The 19,204-nt window shown below is 44.8% G+C and overlaps 1 protein-coding gene across 1 annotated transcript in view; it reads left to right on the forward strand.

The window, feature by feature from the left end:
- The window catches only part of LOC119234313 (DNA excision repair protein ERCC-6-like), a 46,204-nt gene that overhangs the window by 5,432 nt on the left and 21,568 nt on the right, over positions 1-19,204 (forward strand). Inside the window, exons 3-4 of the mRNA XM_054690514.1 lie at positions 1,072-1,192; positions 3,595-3,706. Of these exons, the coding sequence (XP_054546489.1) occupies positions 1,072-1,192; positions 3,595-3,706 (233 nt within the window). The remainder of the gene's footprint in view (positions 1-1,071; positions 1,193-3,594; positions 3,707-19,204) is intronic.

Genomic DNA, 19,204 nt, shown 5'->3' on the forward strand with positions numbered 1-19,204 from the left:
TGGGGGATCATAGCAAGGGAGCAACGTGGAGATATTGGGTACCCGGAGGAAGAGGCTGTGGTACCAGTGGCTCTTGGCACTTCAAGGACATGTTTTCTGCTAAATTTCCTGTTATGTTCTTTAGCCTCTTGAATAGCAGGTGTTCTCTGGCCATTGTAGTCTGACCTTCAGGTGTGAGGACCTTGACTCCTTGTAATGAGCAAACTTTTACCTTTGACCTTGGAAATGTGTCTGCTACTTGCAGAGGTGACAGACAAAGGAGAGTGCTGCAGGGTCACAAGGCAGGGGAACACTAGACTGATGCTGACACGTGGTGCTTAGACCACCAGTAACTTGCATTGATGACGTCTTATCCTACAATCTGCAAAGGATACAAATAGCAAATTATATGCGTCAGGCAATTACATAAGTGCTTTCAAAGTTGAGCTAAACAATTCTATGGAGTCTATTTTAGGAGTAATTTATTATAAATGTTTTTCACCTTCACACTACAAGTGTGATGCTACTGCATCACACTTCCAGTCATGTGAACGAAAAATATTGTCATAGATGCCTCGCTTATATAAGAAACTGTTAGAGCATATTTAGTACTTTTCCAGACTTTGGGGAACTTCCGTAATGAGTTTTTAAAACCTATGCATAGTTGATAATGGGAGGAGGAGGCGGCTCTACATGTTTGGGGCAGGGGTTATATGGGAAGTTGCTCTACCTTCCTTAAAAAGTATGCTTTTTTTTTTTTTCTCATATAAAAGGACAACTTACTGCACATTGTTCTAGTACAATCACTTTAATAAAGCAGATACTTAAAAATGCTTGTAGACTGAATGTATTAGCTAATAATTGGGGATGAGCTGATTTAAATCAGCCAGAGAGAAGGAAAACACTAGAGGTCATATTCCACTTCTAACAACCTTTCCAGTTCTGTTAGTAGCTAAAAAGAATGTGAGTGCTGGTTTAATTTTATTTCATCTTTTAGTTAATAGAAGTAAAAACAGACATGTTTTTAGCATTTCTCTCTTTAAAAAAAAATGTTATCAGAGTGGAAAATAGACATTTTATTTTATTTTTCAGGTCATGTACAACATCCCTAAGGCAAATCAATAAAATTATCGAACAACTTAGTCCTCAAGCTGCCACCAACAGAGACATCAACAGGAAACTAGATTCTGTAAAACGACAGAAGTATAATAAGGTGACTCTAAATAACACATTAAATACTGCATTTTTGAAAAAGTCATCATTTAGACTAATTTAATATTTAGAAAGTATTCTGAAAAGTATAAGATGTGAAGCAAATACTCATAATAAGATTTTTTAGTTTCTTTGTATGTTTAATATTTTAGCTGTTTTCTTTTTGCAATCTGTGTTAAAGAGTATTTTAAAATATAGACCTAAATATACACATAAACACACATACCTATTTGAGACTAAGTTCCCTTTTTGGCTCTGAGAGCCTCCTTAATCAAGTGTACTCCCATAGTCTGTCTTGCTTCACCCAGCTTAGGCTCATGTTTGGCATGCTGATCCCTTGTCTTGCCTAACTTTCCTTTCTTCTGATTAGCTCCTGCTTGCACTGATTGTTTACACTCTGTTCCCTGTTGATGTCACCATCACTGCTCACACACTCATGTTCACTGTCCTGGGAGGCTGCTGTAGGTATTGCTGTCACCAGCCAGCCACACTGGCTGGGTCTGCACTTAGAGTGATAACACTTAAGGGTAGGGAATATCTTATTTAGGAAATTGTTTTTATGAGCTTTGAAACTTTTTTTTTTAAAATCTTTTTTCTTTTTTTTTTTTTTTTTAATTTTTTTTTTTTTTTTTATTTATAGAGGCATGTTTTTATTTATTTATTTATTTGTTTGTTTGTTTTGTTTATACATGCACTGGGTACAGTCAGAAGCGCGGGAGGGTGAGAGAATTCACCCGAGCCAGAGCGGGGAGCAGAGCAGGCAGAAGGACCAAAGTACACTGCTGAGGGGAGCAGCGGGCGGCAGGAGAGGTCTGCGCGCCATGTGGGACCCTCCTCTGGTGGCCGGGGAGCAGCTGGGGATTGAACCGGCGCCGCAGAGGTCGCCGGCAGCTTCGCAACCCAGCGCTCAACTGCTGCGCCACCGGGGAGGCCCTAAAATCTTTTTTCTTTTTTCTTTTTTTTTTTTTTAAAGATATATTTATTTATTTATACAAGCACTGGGTATGGTCAGAAGCGCGGGAGGGTGAGAGAATTCACCAGAGCCAGAGCAGGGAGCAGAACAGGCAGAAGGACCAAAGTACACTGCTGAGGGGAGCAGCTGGCAGCAGGAGAGGTCTGCGCGCCATATGGGACCCTTGCCTGGTTGCTGGGGATCGAACTGGCGCTGCAGAGGCTGCGGGCAGCTTTGCAACCCAGCGCTCAATCGGGGAGGCCCTTGAAACATTTTTTAGAATCTATGCTTTATAAAAATACTTTGTAGTAGGTAAGAATGACTAGTTTTGATAATTTTATTTCCGACATTCAAAATGACTAGTCCATATTCTTGTGTCTGCATTTGATTCATTGTAACAAGTAGAATCCTTGCATTTTTAGCTTAACCTTTTCTGGGGTAGGGAAGGGAGTACATAGGCCCAGTTTCACCTTTTGTTTTCCATTCATTAGTCCATTGTCTTCATCACCCCATATTTTCTCACTTCCAGAATAGCAGTCCAAAGGTCAGAACTATCGTGACTTGAGGCAGCCAGGCTGTCCCCAAATCAGTCTGATCTTTTGGAGTATGTGAATGAATTTGCCTAGGCCTTCTCTGCCCTGGGGCTTCTTGTGGGCTGGGGTTTCAAGGAGCAGAGAAGACCAAAATTTAGGCTACTTTAGGCATTTGTCTAACTCAAATATCCCTGTCATTCTTTAGCAGCTTTCTTATGCTTAGGAATAGACTATTTAGTGTTTAATTATTTTTGCCTTGGGAAGATGAACCACAGGCCTATTTTATCGGGAAAATCCTAGGAATGGTCACAGACCTGAGCTTTGATGATATATAAGGACACAAGACAGAGTCTGGGGTGGGTATGATAAAAGTGTACATCAAAACATATTTTCCTTTTAAAATTTTGTGATTGGATAGACTACTCTAAAGATCAGTCATAAATATGATAGATTATCAAAAGGGGCTGACTTTTTCAGTTGTTTGAACAGTTGGGCTTATGTTTCTTATCCTTAGAGCCTATTGACTGCCTAACTCATTGCTACTCAGAAATACAGAGTTTAGTGACTTACCTGGTGTGAAATGGGGGGACTGACTAGAGCAGTGCTACCTCCCCAGTCAGTGGGGAGTCAGTATCTGTGAACGTAAGTGCCCAGCACAGAAAAAACCGCCAGTCAGGAGAGCAGTGGGCACAGGAATGCCTACTTGATGTAAAGCTCTGAGGCCTGCTTCCTGCTAGGAAAGTGGTAATGACTCAAATCAGATTTTCTGTAGTAATAACATTATGTGAAATTTTGTGGTTTTTTTTTTTTTTTTTTTTGCTCTTGATTAAAGTTTTTAGATTTTTGTAATGCTTTTGTTTGTATTTAACAATAAATCACTTCACTGCTGTTTTCTTTATTCAATATTTACTATTTAAGGAACAACAACTAAAGAAGATAACAGCAAAACAAAAACGACTCCAGGCCATCCTTGGAGGAGCAGAGGTAAACATTGAAATAGATCATGCCAGTCTGGAGGAGGAGGATGCAGGTGAGGCTGCTGGGAACAGTTTCCCTGTGTTCTTGATTTGCTGCTTCATGCTTGTAGTCAGTGGAGGCTCACTCCTCAGTCCTGGAGTGGGTTTTGAGAAAAATGCATTTCTTTGCCTTGGTGTTGTAACAGGGTGGTCCCCAGGAAAGGGGGAGGTTCCCTGCCCCACCCAAGGGAGGGTGGAGCTGAGCAGGAAGAGGAGAAGCTGGAGAAGAGACTGAGGAAGGAAGGAAGCAGGATGGAGCCAGGAGACCTGGAAGAGGCGCATGGAGCCTAGAGACACGTGAAGAAACTGTGCTTGTCTTTTGGTCGTGGACTAGGTGACACAGATGTGGGTGAGACCCGTGGGGAGGTGACAATGGCAGCTTTTATCTTGATGTTGATTTTGCTCTTTTCCTTCCGGGCTTGTTTGGTTGTTTGTGACCCTTTTCTGTGGGTCCCCACTGGAAGATGCTTTAGACTTGTGGCAGGCTTTGGGGCCTTGTTCTGGGCCTATCCCATATGGATGGACTTTTACCCACGAGGGGACGGGTAACTTTGGGTGCTTCATTTAGAAACTAGACTCTTTGCCTTACCTGTATTGTTTCCTAGTTTTATTAAAGATCCTTCCCATTAGTCTCATGTGTTTTGTGTTGATGCGGCGGATGGCAGAACCCATTTAGTATAGGCAGGTTTGCGGGGTTTGGGCTGCCCCTCTCCTTGTCCTATAACAGTGTCAAGACAGATTAGGAAACTTTTATTCTCTATGTCTGTAGAACTAAATCTCTCAAGTAATACTGCATTTTAAAGGAATGAATGTAAAATTTTAACTCAGCCTATTGGAGTTTGCTGATGTACATTTAATATTATGTTTAATAAATTAGAAATATTAACATTCCTTTGTAGTTAATATCATAGACAACTGACACACTGATTAGGTTACATTTGTAAACCCAGTATCATCAGTCAGCATTCATAAAATTGCTTTCACATATCTTTTTTAGACATGTTTTGTAACAGGGTGGTCCCTGAAAGGTTCGGCGCGGTAAAGAAAAGGAGAGCCAGGCTACATTTCTCAAAGGGAGGGAAAGTTTATTGCGCCCCGGGCGGACCTCACAGACCCAAGGCGGGGGTTCAGTGGAGTCACGCACGTTGTTAGGGGGAAGCAGGGTTTTATAGGGCGAGGAGAGGTCAGGTGGGTAGTTGGGCTCGTACGGCGGGAAAAGTTTGTGGGGCAGGTAGAGGTTCTTTGTCTGAGATGAGACTCCTAGGGGGAGGGGGGAGGCTCATTGTCTGAGTCCTCCAGGCAGGTATCCGCATTCCTGCCCCCCAGGTGGGCTTCCTGGTTGGCCCCTGCATTCTGGCTTCCTGCATGGACCTTTCATACCAGCCTTTTGTTGATAGGAAAAGGGGTGACGGTTCTTTCTTTGGCTACTTCCTGCTGAAAAGGGGTGAAGATCAAGGGGGTGGCTTAGGCCTGGTTATGAGGGTCTTCTGCAGGGATGTGAGAATATGGGTGGAGAAGGAGTTGGTTAAAGGTGGTAGGAGACATTTCCCAAATGTGAGCCTGTATGAATTTTAGGAGGCAGGGAGCGAAAAGAAAAAAATAAGGTTGTCATTAGTATTGGCCCCAAGAGTGGGAGGAGCCATGATACTATAGGATTTTGGAAACCATGTCAGCGGAGAGTTGGAGTCCCCGGTTTTACTAGTAATAACATTCTTCCCTGAGGAACAGGCAGGTACCCCCTTTATTAGCTGTTAACAAGTCCAGAGCCCGCTGGTTTTGGAGAGTGACCTGTGCCAGGGAGGTGAGCTGTCTTTTTAATGATGTTGAAGACAACATAGGTTTTTTCTAAGGAGGTATCAATTTGTTCATAAAATTCCTGGGCAGAAATCAGGCTGTGTCCCAGGGCCCCACCTGCCATACTTGCAGCTGCTATCGATGATGCCAGGCTGATTCCAACCATGATTGGAAGAAAGGCTGCCCGCTTAGTCCAATGTGGTGAGAATAACTAACCTAGCTCAGACCGTCTGTACAGAGCTAACTGTGGGACCACGAGGACTTGGATACGTGGGCCTGGAGTAGCAGAATTAATACACTGAGAGAGAGAGAGCCATTGCACCAGAAAAAGTTTCTCTTTGCTGTTGTTCGGAGTACAGAAGTAACCAAAATGTTAGAAGCACAGGAATGAAAGCTGACAAGGGCATCAGTTTGATAACAGGGGTAGCTGTGATTGGAGTCCCATAGGATGACTGAGAGTTGGGGAGTCTGGCAAGCAGCATCCGTTATCTTGGTCGTAGTGGTATTGAGATTAATTGGACCTGCTGCCAGTAGAGGCCTCCAAAGGGAAGCACAGAGGAAACAAGAGGAGGTGTTAGTTTCAAAAAAATCATTTAGGAAGGTTATAGCGTTTTGGATTATATGAATCCAGGTTGAGGGTGTCTCGGTCTTTTCTGATGATGTTAGCTAATTTTATAGGATTTGTTCTGAATGGAGGATGTCCTGGGAGACTTGGACTGTGGCATTTTGTGTCGGGACATATTCTCTTGAGATGGACAGTGTTGCCACTGGATAGGAATGCCAGCCAGTGCACACTGCGGCTTGGACTCCCTGTACCCAACGTTGGTCCCAAGGATCTGAAATAGCATAGCTAACTTGATTCATATTGAAGCCCGTATTATGATGGACCAGAGAGAACATTTGGCCTTTGTCTGGAAGGTGCACTGTGCATGACTGGTAAGGGCACCCCCCATATTCTCTATAGGTGTTTTTGTAGTGATCTAAGGTTTGATGGTAAAGAAACAAAACAAGGTGTTTATAGGGTTAGTAATCGATGAAAGAGTTAGGGTGAGAGTGATAAGTGCTGTGCATCTGGCCTGTGGGCACTCCGCAGTACCCACCTAGTGGGTGGTCTCAGTGGATCCTGAGACAAAGGTCTCCAGAACTTTGAATTTCCATACACAGGATACTGAACTAGGGGAGATTTTGACAAGAAATGTACATTCTAGTAGGAGCCAGGTTATAACATACATACTGTTTGTCTTCAGGGGCACGTTTGACCCGTGATAGATGGTGCCAGGAGGGGTGTCCCAGAAGTGTTACTGCTGTAGGCGTGGTGAGAATAACCGTGCGTGGGCCGGTCCACCGAGGCTGCAGTGGCTTTGGCTGAAGCGATTTGAGCAGGACTTGGTCTCCTGGATGTAGTGGTAGGGAAGGTTGGTTGAGGGGGTCGAGATCCGAGGCAGGACTGGGTAAGTACCGGTCTGTGTGTTCCTGGAGCAGTTGGCTGAGTAGGGAGAGGTCAATCCTGTCCCGGTAGGTGTCCACGCAGTCGGTGAGCTGCAAAAGAGGGTAGGCGAACTCCCCTTTGAGGTGACATGCAAGCATAGGTTTGACGACAGGAACATATTTGTCAGACTTTTGCACTCAAGGAGGGGTGGAAGAAGAGAAGACTCAGGAATTGGCGCTCATTAGGCTCCTAAGTCGGAGTGATGGAGGGGACTGATAGATAGGGGAAGGGTCTGCAGCAGAGTCAGTTGTGAGAGCAAAAGCCCTTGCATCCGCCTTGTTTTTCCCTGTGGTAACGTAAGAATTGTCAGTTGGTGTCCTTTCAGTGGATAATGGCGACTTCAGTTGGAAGCTGCAAGGCTATTAAAAGCTTAAGGATAAGTTTAGCGTTTATGATGGGGGACCCCTTGGTGGAAAGGAACCCCCTTTCCTGCCAAATCGCAGCATGACTGTGAGCAATAAGGAAGGCATATTTTGAATTTATATAGATGTTGACTTTCTTACGTTTGCTGAGGGTAAGGTCCCTGGTTAAGTGTTATATGAGTTTTGTCTTTTGGGAGGTGGTTCTTCCAGGCAGTTTTTCTGTGTCGATTACCTGATCGATGGTAACAGTGGCCTAGGTGGCCCTCCGCTGACCGCGTGCATCTTCACAAGAGCTGCCAGTCTACAAACACAGGAGGCATCTGACAAAGGAGAGTTTGCGTATCTTCCAGGATTTCAGGACAGAAATGGGCGGCAGAAAGGGGACCAGAGACAGGCAGGAGAGTGGCTGGGTTGAGAGAATTAGACTGAGTGAGACTCACTAGAGGGTTTTCGATAAAGAATATACGGAAATTTTGTAAGCAGGAAGGAGTAAGAGTGGAGAGCGAGCGGCGAGACAGGAGGTCCTGAAGGCGGTGAGGGGAATGTACTTGGGTGGGTCTTTTTAGAGTAAGTTTGAGGGATTTTCGGGTGAGTTGGGCTGCCACTGCCAGGGCTCTAGGGCAGGGTTGCCAGCCCCTGACAGTGGAATCCATCTGCTTGGAGAGATAAGCGACAGGACGCAGAGCTGGGCTCAGAGGCTGGGAAAGGACACCTGCCGCCATAACCCGACGTTCGGCTGTGAACAGGAGCAAAGGCTTTTCTGGATCAGGAAGGGTAAGGACAGGTGTCTTCAGAAGGATATGTGTGACCCTGCGGACTCTCCGGGGGATTGGAGAGGTCCTTCAGGGAGGCTTTTGCTGTATCATACAGTGGCTTGGCTAAGGAAGCAAAATTAGGGATACAGTGTCAGAAGAATCCAACCAAACCTAGGAAAGAAAGGATTTGTTTTGTCGATTCAGAGGAGGGAAGGTCCCGGATGGCCTGTTTATGGTCCACTGTCAGCTGTTTGGAGGAAGGAGTTAGTCAAAGACCCAGATAGATGACTATGGGAACTGAAAGTTGAGCTTTGGATGGGGAGACAGTATTCTTTGGAGCACAGGAAGCTGAGGAGTTGTGCAGTGTGTTGCTGAGACAGTGGCAGAGAAGGACGGCAGAGGAGGAGGTCAGCAACACACTGGAGGAGAGTGCTGGGTGGAGTATGACATGTCGAGAGATCACTGGCTAATGCCTGACCAAACAGATGAGGGCTGTCCCGGGAACCCTAAGGCAGGACTGTCCAGGCCAGTTGCTGGGAGGTGTGTGTCCGGATTTTCCCAAGTAAAAGCAAATAGTAAGTAACATTGAGGATCCAGAGGGATGGTAAAAAAATAATACCTTTGAGGTGAAGTACAGAGAAGTGTGTGGTAGGAGACGGTATGTGAAATAGAAGGATGTAGGGGTTTGGCACTACAGGATGGCCAGGCACCACCACTTCGTTAATAAGGCGAAGGTCTTGAACTAAGGGATAAGAACCATCAGGCTTTTTAATGGAGAGAATGGGAGTATTACAGGGTGAGTTGATAGGAGTAAGGAGTCCCTTTCCCAGGAGTCGTTGGCTGATGGGTTTGAGACCCTGACGGTGAATGAGGGAAATTGGAAACTGGGGGTGAGAGGGAAAAGAAGAGGGATCCTTATGGCGAATGAGGACTTGGGTATGATGGGTGGCAACGATCACGATAGAGATATTCCAGAACATGGGGTTGACAGTGGAAGGAGACAGCGGGTAGTCCTGAGAAGGATTAGGAGATGTTTGGAGTCGTGGGAGGATGAGAGCAGCACTAGGGTGTTGGAACCATGAGAGAGTAGCCCTGAGTTTGGTCAGGAGGTCGCGACCCAGGAGTGGTGTGGGGCAAGAAGGCATGACTAGGAAAGAGCGGACCGGTGGTCCCTGAGCTGAGAAGGAAGGCCGTCAACACCCGTAACCGAGGCCTGAGAAGGATAAACTTGACCGGATTAGGAGGGGAGGACAGAGAAGGTAGACCCCGTGTCAACCAGAAAGGAGATGTACTTACCTGCTACCTTGACCGTTACCCTGGGCTCCTCAAAGGTTATCGGAGTTGATAAGTCTGGGTCTCTTCAGTCCTCAGCCGCCAAACACAAGACCGCTGGTGACAAAAGTTGCAGGTACTGGACGGACTGGCCCACCACAGCCAGGCGTAGAGGGACAGTCACTTTTCCAGTGACCCTGGACGTTGCAGATGAGGCACGGTCCTGGCGGAGGGCGGGGGTTGGGGCATTGTCTGGACCAGTGTTCTTGGCCACATTTGAAGCAGGCTTCGGCGGCGGTCGGTTGGTTGGGGCCCATGGGGCCCATTGTCGTCCTCTGTTGGGCAGCAGGCGCTGCGGTCGTTGGAGGAGCAGGGCCTGGCGGTCTCAAGGCATCTACTGGGGCCTGAGCTTGAAGCTCAGCCTTCTGGTGACTGCGGAGTTTCCTCTCTGCCCTGTCCTGTTCCTCCCGGTTGTTAAATAATTTAAAGGCCATTTTCAGCAGATCCTGGATAGGGGTTTGAGGACCATCCTCAGCCTTTGGAAGTCAGGAGGGTTTTTTTTTTTTTTTTTTTTTTGAGGAAGACTGGGTAATTTTTCAGAACTTATGAAAGTTTATAGGTTTAGGCGCTGCCGGTTGGAGACCAGCTAGGGGACAGGTCAGAGGTCAGGGTGGAAGAGAAGATAACATGTAATTATGACATGTAAGGTCATAAGCTAAGGTAAGATAATGAAATTTAGGTGTAGGTAGTGGGATAGTTTGTGAAAGAGCCAAGATGCTTTTCAAGTTGGGAGAGATCAGACAGAGAAAGGAACATGGACTCTAACTCCTCCTTCAGTCCCACCCACTTACCTGCGGGGAAGGAGAAGAGGATTAGCAGGGAGAGGGTGTGGCAGCTGGGAGGTGAAAAGAAAGGGGGGGAGGGGCTGGATTGGGGAGCTGGAAGAGGTGAAGACTGAGAATTTAGAGGATTAGAGAATGCAGAGGAGGGGTCTGCAGAGGGCAAAGAGAGAGAGGAGTCTCGAGACTTAGAAAGTACAGCAGGTTTTCAGGAGGGAGGGAAGGGGCGGAGCGCAAGAGAAAGACAGCCTGGCCCTAAGGATCTCTGACCATTTTCCATTTCCGTGACAGAATTGTTTAGGTCTGTAAGGACCGAGAAGTCAAAAGTGCCATGTTTGGGCCAGTGGGAGCCATTGTCCAATTGATACTGAGGCCACGTAGTGTTGCAGTGAAAGACCAGACGCTTAGGGCATTATCTGTTGCAGTAAAAGACGAGACGCTTAGGGCGTTATGTGGCCTTAGTCCCAACGGAAGGAGGTTTGAGAGAAGGCATCCCAGTGGGGTGGCCAGAATTTGGCTTGGAATTTGCAGACCCCATGACTAAGTCGGCTCCTTTCCCAACTAACGGGAGCACAGAGTCAGGACGCAGCGTCCCACGAACCTGAACTGGCCGTCGGGAGCACAGGCCCCGAATCGCGGCGTCCCCCGATTCGGTCCTGGCCTTCGGAACAGAGGCAGACAAGCGAGGGGGACGTCTCCACCGCTCGGTTGCGCCTAGGATTCGGGCACCTAGTCTGGAAGGGCGTCCCCAGATCCAGGGTCTAGGTGTACGGGAGTTGGCTGACGTGGGCCCACGGTTTTACGGAACAGCCAACCAAGGTAGGGGGTCAGGAGAGGAGCCGAATAGCCAGAGGTGAGGGCCTCCCAGGAAGGAGGGTCAGGCAGTGACTTACCCCAAGGATTAAGGCCGGTGGTGGGTGTGAGATGTCTGCAATGGAGAGGAGAGGTCCCAGGGACGAGAAGGCGGCCCCGGCGCCAGGGGACACGGCCTTCCCGGGTTTGCGGCACCAAGATGAAAGGTTCAGCGCAGTAAAGAAAAGGAGAGCCAGGCTACATTTCTCAAAGGGAGGGAAAGTTTATTGCGCCCCGGGCGGACCTCACAGACCCAAGGCGGGGGTCAGTGGAGTCGCGCACGTTGTTAGGGGGAAGCAGGGTTTTATAGGGCGAGGAGCGGTCAGGTGGGTAGTTGGGCTCGTACGGTGGGAAAAGTTTGTAGGGCAGGTAGAGGTTCTTTGTCTGAGATGAGACTCGTAGGGGGAGGGGGGAGGCTCATTGTCTGAGTCCTCCAGGCAGGTATCCCCCCAGGTGGGCTTCCTGGTTGGCTCCTGCATTCTGGCTTCCTGCATGGACCTTTCAGTCCCCAGGAAAGGGGGAGATTCCCTGCCCCACCCAAGGGAGGGTGGAGCTGAGCAGGGAGAGGAGAAGCTGCAGAGGAGACTGAGGAAGGAAGGAGGATGGACCCAGGAGACCTAGAGGAGGCACATGGAGCCTAGAGACATGTGAAGAAACTGCGCTTGTCTTTTGGTCGTGGACTGGGTGACACAGATATGGGTGAGACCCGTGGGGAGGTGACAATGGCAGCTTTTATCTTGATGTTGATTTTGCTCTTTTCCTTCCGGGCCTGTCTGGTTGTGTCTGACCCTTTTCTGTGGGTCCCCTCTGGAAGATGCTTTAGACTTGTGGCAGGCTTTGGGGCCTTGCTCTGCGCCATTCCCATATGGATGGACTTTTACCCACGAGGGGACGGGTAACTTTGGGTGCTTGATTTAGAAACTAGACTCTTTGCCTTACCTGTATTGTTTCCTAGTTGCATTAAAGTTCCTTCCCATTAAAGTCTCATATGTTTTGTGTTGATGCGGCATATGGCAGAACCCATTTAGAATAGGCAGGTTTGCGGGGCTTGGGCTGCCCCTCTCCCTGTCCTATTGTTAGGGGGAAAAGGCTGTCCCAAAGCAAATTCCATACAGGCTTTGTGGACTCCACCCCCACCCCAGGTCAAAGCCAAAGACACTGGGAACTCCAAATCCCATCACCACCAAAGGGAAGGTGGCTGGGACCTGAGGGTGGGGTTAAGCAGCCAGGTGGATACAAAAGGCAGACACGTGGGCTTTGGGGGCCCCCCATTTTGGCTCTCCACCAGCTCGCAGCGTCAGGCCAGCTCTGAGAGTGACTTTGGGTTTCCAGGTCGTCGGATCGGGTAGGACGCATTAAAGACTTTATTTCCCTATTTTCTCCCTGAGTTGTACATTTTCCTTATTTCTTTTTCTCTTGTAAATAAACCTTTTATTAACCCTTTTGTGTGTGTCTGTAGTAGAGTATTCATAAGTCCCTTTAAAGCGCGCGGGTGAGGACCCACAGCCAGGAACCTGTTTAATATCGGGGTTGCTCTATAACAGCTCTTTGGAGTTCCCAGTGTCTTTGGCTTTGACCTGGGGTGGGGGTGGAGTCCACAAAGCCTGTATGGAATCGCTTTGGGACAGCCTTTTCCCCCTAACACTATAACAGATTTGGCGTCCGACGTGATTTAGGACAGAGCCATCCGTGGTTAGTCAGCCCCATGGGGAAATTGGGCTTCCCTATGGCACTGGCTACCATAATCGCAAATATGATTTTTGGTTTCTCCAGTGTGTTTGTTTCATATGTCGATTTGCTGTTGAAAAACTGGCTTGGGCTTTGTGAAGATTCTGTGTGATACCGGAATTGTCAGGCCTAGTCTCCCAGCCGGGATTGGATTTCAGGCTGCAGGGCAGCTCTGAGCCCCAGCCGCTAGACCCCCACGGGTTGGTGTCTCACGAAGCCGCAGCAGGAACTTCGCAGACGCTCAGGCAAGCAAGCGAGAAGAGGCAGTTTGTTTAGAGAAAGAAAAAGTTTATTGAGGAGAAAAAGAGCAGAAATAAAGTGGGACTCCCAGGCCAGGGAACCAGGCCTGGGAGGGGCAAGGAAGCCAAAGTGGAGTCGTGTCTTAGGGAATATATACCTTTTTTCCCTCATTATTCTAAAGCTGCCCCAGTCTCGTTGTGATTGGTTAGCTCTCGGCTGTCTTACTTAATTTGCTACTGAGTAGGGGGATCTTCACGTTCCTTATCTAACAGCTTTCTCTTTCCCCATTTGTTGCATCTTTAAATTTATGGCCCAGTCTTCTGGATGGGCATCCCTGCATTGAAGTTAAACAGCTGCCCTTCTAATGTGACCATAAATTAAACCACTCTCCATTTCTCCAATCTCCGCCTCCCTTTACCACCTGAAGGAAACCAGGACCAGCATTAACAATGTTGTCCTTGGTCCTGGCATGTTTGTTTTTCCTAATGGAATGGGTTACTTTCCCTTGCTTGTCCTTATCTCTGAAGCCTCCCTAAATTTTTCAGAGGTCCCCTCCTGCACTATCCCTAAAACTGCCTAATAACCCTAGCTTGCCCTGTCTCATGTGTGTTTGTGTGTAATTTGTTTGTAGTGACTTGCTAGGAGATTTTAATTTGTGGAAATTGTTCTGTGCCAGTTTTACTCAAAAGATTAGGCAGTACATTGGACCATGTGGCCAGATCAAAGATGGCGTCTGAGGCCACTTGGCAGGCTGTTGTAAAATTCAGAGGTTCTTGTTGCTAGGACTTTGGAACTCTTTTTTTTCTTTCTTTTTGTAATCTCTGCTGTCTCATTAGCATTTCTAAAGGCAATAATGGTTCTTCACTGGTATGTTGCTTTGTCTTTGGCTACTTCCTGCTCTCTGCCTGATGGATTTTGCCAGCCAATTGTGGAGCAGTGGTGTTTAAATTAGCAAATATGTGCCTGGGTGTTAAGGAAAGAGTAGCCTTAAGCAGTAACTGGTAATTGCTGGTAGCCTTGATGGATTCTTGGAGATAACTTGAATTTTTGCAAAGTCTGGATCAGAAAAATTAACAAGATTTAGTCTGAGTCTGAAAGGATTTGCTACTGTGAATTTTGTCTTCACAGTTTGTTTTGGGCATGTTTGCCATTTTGAATACTGGATTTGTTCAATTGCTGGTGTAAGACAAGATTCTAAGTTTCTGCTTCCTACTGAGGAAGGTCTGTTGTGGAAAGCACTCTTTAGGGTACATCATGTAACTGTACCAGGTTTTCATACCTGTGTTGTTGCTGTCCCTCCCTAGTGTGGGGGAGGTGTAATCTGTGCTTAGATGTTGAATCTGCTCTTTCAGCTTCTGTCCCAGAGTGGCTAACAGAAGTAAGGAGATGACTCCTTTTAATTGAAAGTTAATTAATGATATTTTGATTTTGCTTTTTCAGGTTCTATTCCAGGAAACCCAAGGAGTGCCTGCTTGGTGGCTAACAAGAGATGATTCCTTTTGCTTAAAAGTAACTGTTACTTTTGCTTTTTCAGCTGCTGTACAGGATACCCCAGGATTGGCTTCTACTAAAGAGGCTTGAACACTAAAAACCCTAAGGTGATGAACAAGGTCATGTAACTCTTGTGATTAATAAAACTTTTCCTTCCTATTTCCAAAGTCTTAGGTTTGTAGGATGACAACTGGACACTGTTTTCTGCCAATACTCCACATTTTTTTTTGGACTTTGACATTTTTTTTCTGAGCCTGTGGAGTAAAACTGAAGTTACATAACATTCTACATGGCATAACTAAAAAAAAAAGTCTTTGTCTATATGTTGTATGTCTGTATGTCCTTGTGTCTGTCTTGGCCTAGAGAGGTTGAAAAATTGGTATACGTGGTGCCCATAGACGTTGGGAAAAAAAGAGTCTCCAGTTATGAGAAAAACTAAAGGTTATGGTTTGATTGTCAACATTGTGCTACTGAACTAAGCCGGTGCCTTCATAGACATTGAATATTGTTGTTTCTGTTAATTTTCTGATATTTATGGCAAAGCTTCCCAGAAATCAAAATTCAAGTACAAATTTGGTAGCCTGTCATTTGGCTGATGCAAGGAAATTATGTGGAACCTCAGTCGAGCTCCTGAGACACTCCACAAAGTTTCTGTCTTTCCTCCTGGAAAGGCATTAGATGAATTTGTTCTATTTGGCTTTTACCTAATGAAGTAACACTGGAAGGGAAGCATTGTCACTTGGGAAAAATGGTAAAACTTTGGTATGTACAAAATGTTAACAGTGGTTCTCTAAAATGTGTATAAAAACAAAAACCTCAGTATCTGGTATGTATGTAAATTGTCAATGGTGATTGTCACCTTGTAATATTAATTCAGTTGTTTTAATTGTATAATTGTATAATTCAATTGTTTCACATCTACAGAAATTGTTTCTGGAAATATAGGGAGAAAAGGTCTCAACAGATTCCTATGGATGGAACTGTTAAGAGAAAAAACTTTCCTACAAAGGACTGAATAGACCTGGAAATACACCTGACATTTACAAGTTTTCTTTGACATAATACTGGTAATTTTTTTCTGCATTTTGTCCTGAATCCACAAAGTTTTGTTTTGTTTTGTTTTGAGTAACCAGGATCTGCAGCAAGGTTGCAATTTTTTTTCCAGCAAAGCTAACTTGTCACATTTTCTCTCCCCTTGATACCAACACGGCAAACAAATAGTGGTAGTAATTTTTGCTACTTATCTTAGAGTCTGTTTTTGCATAACTTCCATAGGGATTTTGTCTGTTTTAACAAAAAAATTGGACATGAGTTTGATTGTGTGGCTTTGTGTGGAGTTCTTCCAGAAAGTTGAAAAAGAGCTGAACCAAGAAGAGGAGAACCTGTTTGCAATTAAAAGGGGGGATTGTAACAGGGTGGTCCCCAGGAAAGGGGGAGATTCCCTGCCCCACCCAAGGGAGGGTGGAGCTGAGCAGGGAGAGGAGAAGCTGCAGAGGAGACTGAGGAAGGAAGCAGGATGGAGCCAGGAGACCTAGAGGAGGCGCATGGAGCCTAGAGATATGTGAAGAAACTGCGCTTGTCTTTTGGTCGTGGACTGGGTGACACAGATATGGGTGAGACCCGTGGGGAGGTGACAATGGCAGCTTTTAACTTGATGTTGATTTTGCTCTTTTCCTTCCGGGCCTGTCTGGTTGTTTCTGACCCTTTTCTGTGGGTCCCCACTGGAAGATGCTTTAGACTTGTGGCAGGCTTTGGGGCCTTGCTCTGCGCCATTCCCATTATGGATGGACTTTTACCCACGAGGGGATGGGTAACTTTGGGTGCTTGATTTAGAAACTAGACTCTTTGCCTTACCTGTATTGTTTCCTAGTTGTATTAAAGTTCCTTCCCATTAAAGTTTCATATGTTTTGTGTTGATGCGGCGGATGGCAGAACCCATTTAGAATAGGCAGGTTTGTGGGGCTTGGGCTGCCCCTCTCCCTGTCCTATAACAGATTGGCAGGCTTTCCAAACATTGATTCATTTGTTTAAAAAAAGACATCTTCATTCACATTATACCATTTTTGTGATTTTGTTTGTCACTACTTTGGATGGACATCTTTTGGAAAGTCTTTTGGGAAAATGTATAAGCTTTGAAAGTAAATATCTTAGTGTATGTGTATGTGTAAGTGAATGTAGAAATTGTTGGAAGCTGCTCAGTCATTTAATTGAAAAGTAGATTAAGGCTTCTTAGCATTTAAGTTCTTCAATCAAATATTTCTAGTAGCTCCAGAAGTTTATTCACTAAGACAAAAGAGTTATGAGAAATTAATTGAGGCAATGGAAAAATATTAGAAAGATGTGCTTTTTATCAGGATTTCAAGCTGAGCCCTCTTATACTCTTTCCCAAATAATCTCATTCACTCCCTATCACTTTGGTGACCATGTAGGATCTAGTATATTATAAAGAACTATGACCTTACCGATTTTCTGAGCTCCTAGTTACTATTACATCTCTTTGTCCAGGTGCCTGCCAACACTTCAGTCTCCTGGTCTCTGTTATCATGCTCCCTCCTTCATCCTATCTGGGTTGTTGGTGCCCTTTGCTCTATCTGGGGAGGCTGTGTTTGGCGCAGCTCTGCATTGCCTAGGTATTGACCTTGGCTATGTTCCTTAACCTCAAGTTTGTTATGAACCTGAGATAGGCAAACCAAAGTAGACCTTAGGTTCTTTGCTCACATGCTGCCAAGAGATTTCCTTTCCCCTGTTCTTCACATAGTGATCCACTTCATAAATTGCTTTTATTTGATAAAGAATTCTTTCCTAGAAGTAGGTGGGATGAGGATAAATAAAAAACAAAACTTTGCGACAATCGATCTGGGAAGAGGGGGTTGGATAAGATAAGGTCCTTGTTCTCCTCTCTCTTCAACATTGCACTAGACAGTGTAGTGATGGAAGGATAAGAATTAAAAGCATAAGAATTAAATAAAAAGCATAAGAATTAAAAGAAGTGTAACCATTATTCATAGAATGCTTGTTTATGTAGAAAATTCAAAAGAATGAATGGATAGTCTGTGGAAATAATATGTGAATTTAGCAGTAATACCCAAAACTGAATTTAATAAAGATGCCAATTGTAGTAAAATTAAAATATGTAGAAATAAACCTAATCAGGGAATGTAGTTTTCTGTAATTGTTCATTAAAAACTACAAAATGTCATTGAAAAATTAAAGAAGACTCAAATGAGGAGAAACACCATGGTCATGGATTACAAGATCCAATATTGTAATGGTGTCAGTTCTTTCCATCTCAAGTTTCAGTGCACCTCTAATATGTTTCAGGGATTTTTCTGAGGGAGCAGGTATGGGGTGGGAAGTGTAGAATGAGAATGGAATAACTAGCTGATTTTAGAATTTATATAAACATGGGTTGGGCTAAGAGTTGCCAAGCAACCTTGAAGAATAAAATATCAAGACCTATTATTGGGCTATAGTAATGAAGGGAATATGTATGGCATTGCACAAGGATGGACAGATAGACCAGTGGGACAGAGTAGAGGGTCCAGCACATAGGCCTACCCATATGTAGTCACTTGATTTGTGACAAATATGGCAGCATAGTGCTGTGAAGAAGGCTTTTTTTAGTAAGTGGTGCCGGGTTCATCCACCTGAAAATAAAATGAATCTTGGTTCATTACACTGTTTACAAAAATACATTCCAGGTGGGTTAATGTGAGTGGTAAAATGAAGCTTTTAGACTATAACAGAAAAATATTTTCATGACATTGAGGCAGATTTAACCAGATACAGAAATGCTCACTGTAAAGGCAAAGGTTTGATAAAAATGAACTACATTAAAACTAAAAACTTCTGTTCTTCAAAGATAGCATTAAGAGAATGAAATGACACTTTGCAAAGGGAGGACATGTTTGCAATACCTGTGTTAATCAAAGGCTTGAATCTAGAATCTATAAAATGCTGTTAGAAAAAAAAATTTCTAAAGGGCAAAAGACTTGAATATTTACTAAAAAAAAGGTTCTCCAAAAGATCAGTACGCCTGTGATAAGTTACCTTAGTTCACTAATCATTCAGGAAATAGAAATTATAGCCACAAAGTGTTATCTCTATATACCTACCAGGATAGCTAAAATGAAGGGGCAAGAACATAGACTAGTTGAAACTCTCAAACACTGTTGAGAACAGTGGAACTTAAAATTCATAGGACCACTTTGGAAAACTGTTCGGCATATCTACTTAAGTTTAACATACCCCCAAATTTACAATACATATATTGTCGAAAGATGTGTACCAGAGTGTTTATAGCAACATTATTCCTAGTAGCCCAAACCTGGAGACTGCCCAGATGTCCATTAGCAGTGGGATGGCAAAATTATAGTCGTATAATAGAGTACTAACAGTAGTGATAATGAACAACTGCAAATATATTCAAAAGTAAGTGTGACTCTTACAGTGTTGAACAAAAAAAACACATCAAGAGTTCAGACATTTTCATTTACACAAGTCATTTACATAACTTGTCTATAGTGTTATATAGTCAGGTCAGTCTTCTTGGGATGGAGTAAGGCTTGATGGCACCATAAGGGCACACTGGGGGTGCTAGAGATTTTTGTTCTTTGATTTGTGTGCTCTGTATGGATATGGGTTTTTTTTTTTTTTTGATTTTTGTTTTAATTCATGGAGCTCTACACAT

The sequence above is a fragment of the Talpa occidentalis genome, unplaced genomic scaffold (assembly GCF_014898055.3).
Source record: "Talpa occidentalis isolate TD23 unplaced genomic scaffold, MPIMG_talOcc4v2.1 talOcc4.8, whole genome shotgun sequence".
Classification (NCBI taxonomy): Eukaryota; Metazoa; Chordata; class Mammalia; order Eulipotyphla; family Talpidae; genus Talpa; species Talpa occidentalis.